Genomic DNA, 9929 nt, shown 5'->3' on the forward strand with positions numbered 1-9929 from the left:
CATTTAATTTTTCAGGATTATTTGATGAATAGAAAGTTCAAAAGAACAGCATTTATTTGAAATATAAATATTTTTTAACATTATGAATGTCTTTACGGTCACTTTTGATCAGTTTAATGCGTCTGCTGAATAAAAGAATTAATTTCTTTCAGAATAAAATTTTACTGACCCCAGACTTTTGAACCGTAGTGTTTTTCTCTCCCCTGCTAGTTATTAGAGCTAAATAAAAATATTACTTATCTGTGTTTTCAGACTTTTGACTACAGACTTCATAATCATTTGCTCTGAAATGCTTTAAAGAGTGATTTATTTTCAACCAGAGGAACCATTATTTCAACTAAAGTCAGTGTAGCCAAATAGCTATAAATATTTAATGCAAGAAATAAAACTGCACAAATCTAGTTAATGCAAATTATCTATACATTCATGAAATGAAGAATCAGATTTAACCCTTAAATGCATACCTCGGGTCTTTAGCGACCCGGGACATCATTCACTACCCTCTCCCTCCATTTTTTAAAGTTAGACATCAACTTTCTTAGTATTCCTCAATCTATTCATTATAAACAATATAACAAGAAAAAAAAAATAAAAAAAAAAATATATATATATATATATAAAAGAATGCCTGTTTTCTGATTAATATTTTGTAAAAAGTGTATAGGGCCGCTAGAGACTTGAGGTATGTAAATATGTAAGTATATTTTTCCTGCGCAACTATATATACATATCTGATGACTCAGAATGTGCAATGCATCTTTATTCCTCGAGGTGGCACTGTTTGATACACAATGATGACATAATTACCGCAGGCATAAAGCAAAATTGAACTGGTTTGACTGGCTTTACTGCAGAGCAATTACTGTATGCAATGAAATATAAATGTCACTGTCATTTGATGGTGGATGTGGTGAATAAGCAGCCAGCGATCAAAATTTTGATTTTGAAGTCCCTGAAAATGATAATTTTGAGAATATGGTTGAGATTTTGAATATGAGCCAGATGCTGAATGTACTGGGGAAGTGCGCTCTGACGATGACAGCGATGGTTAAATCATCTGCTCAAATTGAACCCTTCTAAGTTTCAAAAGGTAACGAAATATGCTTTATTTTATTCTTCTGTAATTGTTCTTAAAATAGTTTTTTTTTGCTATTGCAGCAGTTAGAGATCCATCTGTGCTGGATATATAGGTTCAGGTCGCTAAGACCTGAATATGTAATAATGATTGGTGAAACATTCATGCATTTAAGGATTAATCATTTTAATTATTATGCACCATTATAACACTCTTTAAGAAACCAAATAAAAAGTGCATCAAAATTATTGTGACAAAATCATAGTGAATGTTCATGTAGCTTAATTCACCAGCAAAATTATTGTGAATATATTGTGAGAATTCCACATCCATCCATTTGTTCCAGTATATTGCTCATCATTTGTAGCAGTGACTCTCTCTCGCTCTCTCTCTGTCTCTCGCTCTCTCTCTCTCTCTCTCTCTGTCTCTCTGTCTCTCTCTCTCTCTCTCTCTCTGTCAATTCAATTCATATTGCTTTATTGGCCACGTCTTTCTATGGCCAGCTGGTGGTCACTCAGTCTGTACTTCGTCAGTAAATGTCTGTGTGTTATATTCCTGACTGAGACCAGATAGTCAGCCAGACTGTACTCTCTGTTGAGTTTCAGATAACATTGTTGACGACTTTGGTCTTTGGTTTGTTCTTTCCAATGCTGTATGTATGTCTCCTTCTCTTCATTCATAATTTCTTTGATTCTCCCATGTTTTTCAGGGTTGGTGATATCGAGTGCTTTGTTAGTCAGATCTGACACCATTACACAAAGATGACTTTTTTGAGCACTCCTTTTTTGTGTTTTTAGTGCTTTAAAATGAAGAGAATCCTCCGAACTAGAGTTTAAGTGGATCCAGAACTTAAGAACTCTTTTTTTAATGATTAGATTTAGGGGGAGACGGCCTAACTCGGCTCTGCAGGCGTTATTAGGTGTGTTTCTGTGCACATGAAGGATGCTTCTGCAGAACTCTACATGCAGAGCTTCTAAAAGGTGTTTGTGCCAGTCCTTATGACTGGAGTTACTCGCTGGGCCCCAGATCTCGCTTCCATACAGGGCAATAGGCAGTATGACACTATCAAAAATCTTTGTCCAAATTCTGATGGGGATGTTTATTTTGAATAATTTCGTTCGTATGGCATGCAGTGCCCTGCGGGCTTTTGTAAGTAATGTTTTAATTGCCAATTTGAAATTTCCAGTGGGAGTTAAAACCAGACCAAGATAATTATATTGTAAAGCATGTTGAAGTGTGGTGTTGTTTAAAGTAAATATATGTTCATGTTCTAGATTTCTGTTTTTTTTTTCTGAAATATCATAATCTTAGTTTTTTGGATGTTGACGTCTAAGGCCCAATCGTGGCAGTATTTAGTTAAAATGTCAAGGTTGTCACTCTCTCTCTCTCTCTATCGACTATGCATTCCATTAGTTTTTCAAATTGGTATTTTTCACCAGGCCGCGAAGAAATATAGAGCTGAGTATCATGATATCTCCCAAGGGTAACATGTAAAGTGTGAAAAGTAACGGCCCTAGTACTGAGCCTTGAGGTACTCCATACTGCACTTGTGATCGATATGATACCTCTTCATAAGCATGTTGAAGTGTGGTGTTGTTTAAAGTAAATATATGTTTATGTTCTAGATTTCTGGTTTTTTTCTGAAATATCATAATCTTAGTTTTTGGGATGTTGACGTCTAAGGCCCAATCGTGGCAGTATTTAGTTAAAATGTCAAGGTTGTTCTGGAGACCTTCTGGTGTTTTAGATAGAATTAGCAAGTCGTCTGCATACAGTAAATATTTGACTTCTGTGTGGAATAATTGTAGTCCTGGACTGTTTGATTGGTCCAGTAGATCTGCCAGTTCATTGATATATATGTTAAATAAAGTCGGGCTGAGGCAGCAGCCCTGTCTCACTCCTCGCTGTTGAGAGAAATAGTCTGTCCTTTGCTGTCCAATTTTTACTGCACATTTATTTTGGTTATACATGTTTTTAATTAAGTCATATATTTGACCCCCTATGCCACTTTGAATGATTTTTATAAAACAATCCATTATGCCAAATGGAGTCAAAAGCCTTCTTAAAATCTATGAAGCATGCAAATATTTTCCCTTCTTTCTTTTGGTGTACATGTTCATTTATTAACGTGTGTAGTGTGTGAATATGGTCAGTGGTTCGGTGTTTAGGGAGGAAGCCAATTTGAGATTTGCTGATGACATTGTGCTGCTTTAAGAAAGATGAAATCTGAGAGTTGATTATAGAGCAAAATGCTTTTCCCATATTACTGGTTACACATATCCCTCTGTAGTTATTAGTGTCTGTTTTGTCTCCACTTTTAAAGAAAGGATAGATGAGTCCTGTGTTCCAGACCTCAGGAAAAACGCCTGAACTCAAAATCAAGTTAAAAAGTTTGAGCAATGCAATCTGAAATTCAGGAGAGCTGGCTTTCCAAATTTGACAATCTTGTATAGCTAGTTCTTGTGGCGTTGTATCGTTTAGACTGTTCCACATGCTCCAGAACTGACCCTGATCAATTGTGTTCTCCATCTTCTGAAGTGTGTTGTTATAATAATCCAATTTCTTCTGTCTCAGTGTGTGTTTGTATTGTTTCAGAAGTTCTGAGTGCTTTGAGCGTAATTCTGAGTTGACTGGATCTTTGTGTTTTTGATTGGAAATGAATCGTAGCTCTTGTCTTATTGTTTTACAGTCATGGTCAAACCACATTTCAGAAGGTTTTTGTTTAGCTCCATTTTTGTGTTTATATGTGGTAGTTTCATTTAAATTAGCCTTTTTTGCTATATCTTCAAAAATGTCATTAATATGTTTAATTGCTCAATTTATTCCTTTCCGATTATTATATGTTGAATTGTTAAACAGTGTTATGGAATTTACTATTTCATTTGACTTCAATACTTTAATATATGTTTCAGCAGCACTACGAGTCCATCTATATGGTGTTTTGAGTTTATGTAGATGAATTGGCTTTTTATGAATGTCCCTTGATTTGCTGTTTTCCCCTTTAATGAGAAGATTGATCTGGCGGTGATCAGACAGGGGTGACTGGGCTTTGACGGTAAATGCACTGAAATGGGAAGGGCTTATATTTGATATGGCATAATCTACAACACTGTTCCCGAGATCTGAGCTATATGTAAATTGTCCACAGGTATCTCCTTTGATTCTACCATTGAGGATATAAAGACCTGAAGTTTGACAAAGGTGGGCTACCTCTTTCCCGTGTCTACTGACTCCAGTATCCTGGTTATTTCTTCTAGGTAGAGTACTGAAGAGACCTTGGGGTATATGTGTGAACAGATGTTTATCTCCTGAATTATCAATATAGTCTAATTCTGAGCCAGTTCGAGCATTTAAATCTCCACATAGTAAAATTTTCCCCAGAGTTTGATATTGATTAATTTCTTCCTGTAACGTGTGGAATACTTCATCGTCGTAGTATGGGGAATCTGATGGAGGAATGTAAATTCCACAGATATAGTCTAATTCTGAACCAGTTAGAGCATTTAAATCTCCACATAGTAAAATTGTCCCCAGAATTTGATATTGATTCATTTCTTCCTGTAAAGTGTGGAATACTTCATCGTCGTAGTATGGGGAATCTGATGGAGGAATGTAAATTCCACAGATAAAAAGGTCTTTATCTAGAATTCCAAAGCTTTTATCCAACTTTAACCAAAGGTGATTTTTGCCTTGCTGTACTGGTGATGTAAAAGGGGCAAGGTCATTTTTTATCCATATGACTAAACCTCCAGAATCTCTACCACGATGTATTGAGTTGCGTTTCCATGAGGGCACTATGATTTAACTTGCAGGACACTGAGTGCACACATCTGATGTACACCATGTTTCTGTTAGAATTAGGATGTCAACATTTGTGATGCTATTTAAAAACTCTGTGTTTGTGCTTTTTAATCCAAATGTTTTAGAGCACAAAATATAATATAAAATATAATAATATTAAAGCTAATATAAGCTCTCTCTGTCTCTCTCTCTCTCTCAGATGTGCAGGCGTTGTCGGAGCTGCTGTGTGGGCGAGCCGGACGCCAGCGGATCCGCGAGACTCAGCTGAGAGAGGAGGACCAGGCCCTGCGGGAGGAGAGCCTCAGACATGGAGACATGGTGTTTGTGGACGTGGTGGACACCTACAGGAACGTGCCTTTAAAACTGCTGCAGTTTTATAAATGGTTAGTGTTGCACCCAATCTCCTCTCAGACCTCGTTCTCCAGGTATATTTCTGCAGATTTGTGAGGACCGGAGCATAGAGGAGGCCAACAACTTCGCCATTTAGCTAATTAGAACTATTTTTTGGATTGACTAGTTGACCATAACCTGCTAGTTGATTAGTGAGATAGAATTTTATTAGTATTATTATTTTAAATATTTAAATATTTTAGATTTAGCATTTTCATTTAGTTTAATGTACTGAAATAATGAAATAAAAATGAATTAAAACTAATAAAAATGACTAAAACAATAAAATTACTAAAACTTAACAAAAATTACAATGAAAATGAATATATAAAAATAAAAACTAATTGAAAATAATTTTAAATAAAAACTATAATAGTATGTAAATGGAAGTTTAAAAAAAAAAAGAAATGTATACTTCTGTTTAGCATTAGACGCATTATATATCAATCTTTTTTAACAATTCAAATGTATTTACCGTCACTTTTGATCAGTTTAATGCTGTAAGACTGATTAATGCTGTAAGACTGATGTCATTCTGACATGATTAACTCTGCCTAATAGACTTGCCCATCTGACAGAAATCTGCCTGTCCGTCAGTCAGTAATGGGTTACTATGGTAACTGTGATTTTGTCTGTGTTAGTCTCATACTCACTGTTGTCTTGGCTTGTGAATGAGCTCGGGCGGTTGGGGGTTTGTAATGGAGCGTGTGAATTCCCCGTGAGAACAGGTCGGTGGGAAACGCTGATTTCAAGCTGCTGCTGAAGACAGATGATGATTGCTATATCGACGTGGATGCCGGCCTGCTGAAGACGGAGCGCAAACGCCTCTCGCAGAATTTACCGTCACTTTTGATCAGTTTAATGCTGTAAGACTGATTAATTAAACATCATGTCATTCTGACATGATTAACTCTGCCTAATAGACTTGCCCATCTGACAGAAATCTGCCTGTCCGTCAGTCAGTAATGGGTTACTATGGTAACTGTGATTTTGTCTGTGTTAGTCTCATACTCACTGTTGTCTTGGCTTGTGAATGAGCTCGGGCGGTTGGGGGTTTGTAATGGAGCGTGTGAATTCCCCGTGAGAACAGGTCGGTGGGAAACGCTGATTTCAAGCTGCTGCTGAAGACAGATGATGATTGCTATATCGACGTGGATGCCGTCCTGCTGAAGACGGAGCGCAAACGCCTCTCGCAGAGCAGCCTGTGGTGGGGAAAGTGAGTCAGTCCTCCTGCTCTCAAAATATACTACAGAATTCAATAAAATAGAAGAAATTAGAGAGAGAAAAAAGAGCCGTCTTAGAATTATAGATTCGCCCTGACAGTTAGTTTTAAAAGTTTGATTGCTATAAGTTTAGTTGCTATAAATAAACACTTTAAACTTATATCAGTGTAATTCATGCTTTTGGTAGTGCCATAAAAGTTTTCAATGCAATGCAATTAAAAAAAATCCTCTTCCGGTTTGTCTGATTTGTCGTTGTGTTTTCTGACTGGTTATTTTGTTTTCGAATTTGTCGTTGTGTTTTCTGACTTGTTATAATGTTTTCTGAATTGTTGTTGTGCTTTCTGAATTGTTATTTTGTTTTTTAGACTTGCATTTGCGTTTGTAATTTGTTATTTTGTTTTCAGAATTGTGATTTGTTTAGCACTTCTCGGCCACCGTAGAGAAGAGCTTTGATCTCATTATTTGGCTGTTGTTGATCAGTTTCAGGCAGAACTGGGCCGTGGATCGTGTGGGGAAATGGCAGGAGCTGGAGTACGCGAGTCCAGCGTATCCGGCCTTCGCCTGTGGATCTGGATACGTGGTGTCCAGGGATCTGGTGCAGTGGCTAGCCTGCAACGCTCAACATCTCAAAGCTTACCAGGTACCGTCCTCTCCTCATGTTACCTACAGATCAAAATATCATGTGTTTGTTTGATGACCTTCTTCAGAATACAAAAGCACTGTTTGTTGGAGTTACCCAGCATGCAGCTGTATTATATTAAACAACTCCTCTGCACTGAGATCCATAATAGCAAAGACATGCGTGGCACCATCAGAAGCCCATTGATAAGTGATGATTTCTTTTCCAAGCGGAGTAATGATTTGATACCGAGTTTAGCAGAGATGAGATCAATGCTTGCAGATACGTCAGTAAAGATTTCGTTCGCTCTGAATCTCACACATTTGTTCGGGACGCCGAGTCTCTAATCCGTTTGTCTCTGCTGAATTCATCCTGATGATGGACACAGTAGCTTTACGAGGTTTTTCAGCAGGTAAATGTGTTTCTACAGGGAGAGGATGTGAGCATGGGCATCTGGATGGCTGCCGTCGGACCTCACAAATATCAGGTGAAAAAGACATTCATTTTCAGCTGCACACCTTCAGAAACCAGCTACTCTTTAATCAATATAATCAAAGGCTACCTGTTTAATATTTCAGTTTTTTTTTTGTTCGTAATGTTTTGATAAATGTTTATTTTGGATTTTATATATTATTTATTTATTTAAAATTAAAGGCAGGGTAGGTGTTTTGGTTCAAAAACATTTTTTGTTATGCTGGTTGAAAGTCTCTTCACATCCCGATAGCAATCACTGAGTTAAGTGGTCTAAATTTATTTATAGGTATTTATGTGGTTTGTGGAAGGCGTAGGGCCATAAAATGTTTGTCCAATCAAAATATTCGGCCCGAACATTACGATAGGCTGTCCTGTCTGCCTGTCAAATATGTATTTGCATACCACTGCACCCTGTTTGCACAGACATGATTCCAGCGAGAGGGAAAGGCGCTATTATTGTAATATTATGCACTTTGTACTGTAATGTTTTCTCAGCGGTGAATGAGACGTGAGGTAATCTGACAGCGTTGACGCCGTCTGTCATCGTGTTGCTGGTTAATCTCTGCTCTGACGGAGCGTGTTCATGTGTTTTGGAGGAGGCGTGGCTTTGGAGCGTGATTACGCATGGAGGGTTGGATCTTGCTTTCAAAGCTAGCTTGCTATTGCTAGCTTCTCCGAAATCGTCTACCTTGCCTTTAATTAATTAATATGTATATAAATAGCTATATAAAATCACACACACACACAAAATACTTATATTACTATATATTACTGTACTATTAAATATATATACTTATATATTGAAATCTATATTTTATATAATATTTAAATTAAGCATTAATCAAGACAGTGTGAACAAATAATATTTAAATAAATATGTATAATATGTATGTATACACACACACACACACACACACACACACACACACACACACACATATATATATATATTCTTGCCATTACTTTTTTGTGTATAATGCCTTGGCAATATTGCATGTAAACACAATCATGCCAATAAAGTACTTCAACATAAAAAAGAAATAAAACTGTAAATTCTGTTTTTATGGGGATGAACACAAATTGCTTGTTAAAGTCAATAGGGTTTCCTGCAGCACATAATTACACCGGCTGTTACATGTTGCTTTGTGCAGCAGTTGCAGCCCCTGTTTATGGGAGCATTTTTGCCATTCTTGTATTTGTCCGTAAATAATTGAATTTACATTTATGCATTTGGCAGATACTTTCATCCAAAGCGCACTTTGACTTGCAGCTCATGCATTCCCTGGGAATCGAACCCATGACCTACAGCAATGCTGTAGGATGAGAACCGGTTGTAATGTAGTGTGTGTTTGTCAGGATTCAGGCTGGCTGTGTGAAAAGGAGTGTTACGTGGACATGCTTTCATCACCGCAGCACTCGCCGCAGGAGCTGCGCTCGCTCTGGGACAGGAAGAGGAAGTGCGGCGATCCCTGCGGCTGCGCCTGGACCGAACACTGACACATGCATGTTCACAACGAGCACTCGGCTGACGGGTTTGAGATCTCTCTTCGTTTTCTTGACATGTTCCCCCACCCGTCAATACGACACACTAATCATGTTTACTTGTCCTTTATAAGCCTGCTCTGTTATGCCGGCTTTGTAGCTCCACCACCAGATGTCAAATTAACACAGGGTTTGAGAATCGCCAGGGCAGCTTTACCTGTGCTTCCTCGTTCCCTATCTTTCTGTCACTTTGCAGCCGCTTTGCGTTCTCTGTTGCTGAGAGATCTTGAAATCGCAAAGCATGCAAATCCCTTTCACTGCTTTTATCTTAGCTGCAAGCCAAAATTGTTACACTGAAACGTTCATTTATAACAATAAAACATTACAACAGGATTGCAAATGTGTCTGTGCTTACAAATCAACATAACGCAACTTCTAATGGCATGACACTACAGGTGAGAGGTGTCACTAGAAGATGTCACCATACTTTCCCAGTTGATTGTTTAAATATGCAAATAATGCATTATCTAATTAAGTATGCACTGATTTGCATATATATCTAGAGCAAAAATCTGAGCATTGGAAAAACCTGGTTCAAAGTTCTTGTTTGATTTTGTTGACATTTTGGAGTTAAAGGTTTGGAATTTTGGAATTCTCTTTTTTTTATCACACCATAAATCTAAAAATTCCGTAAACAGCCAGAAAAAACATACATTTCAACAAGTATATAAAATCATGCGAACGATATATGATCGAACCCATCTGTAAAACAATTCAGAATATTCTGAAGATGAAAATAAAATCGTAAAGTCTGGTGTATGCAAGTGTTAATTAAATAAAATAAATAAAAACAGCTTTAAGGTTA

At 37.3% G+C, this 9929-nt stretch overlaps 1 protein-coding gene across 1 annotated transcript in view; it reads left to right on the forward strand.

The window, feature by feature from the left end:
* The window catches only part of b3galnt2 (beta-1,3-N-acetylgalactosaminyltransferase 2), a 22551-nt gene extending 13075 nt beyond the window's left edge, over window positions 1–9476 (forward strand). The window contains exons 8-12 of the mRNA XM_016489705.1: window positions 5076–5259; window positions 6357–6482; window positions 6970–7129; window positions 7539–7595; window positions 8939–9476. Of these exons, the coding sequence (XP_016345191.1) occupies window positions 5076–5259; window positions 6357–6482; window positions 6970–7129; window positions 7539–7595; window positions 8939–9079 (668 nt within the window). The 3' untranslated portion in view covers window positions 9080–9476. The remainder of the gene's footprint in view (window positions 1–5075; window positions 5260–6356; window positions 6483–6969; window positions 7130–7538; window positions 7596–8938) is intronic.
* Window positions 9477–9929: the final 453 nt, after the last annotated feature.

Source organism: Sinocyclocheilus anshuiensis, unplaced genomic scaffold (genome assembly GCF_001515605.1).
Source record: "Sinocyclocheilus anshuiensis isolate Anshui unplaced genomic scaffold, SAMN03320099.WGS_v1.1 scaffold462, whole genome shotgun sequence".
Classification (NCBI taxonomy): domain Eukaryota; kingdom Metazoa; phylum Chordata; class Actinopteri; order Cypriniformes; family Cyprinidae; genus Sinocyclocheilus; species Sinocyclocheilus anshuiensis.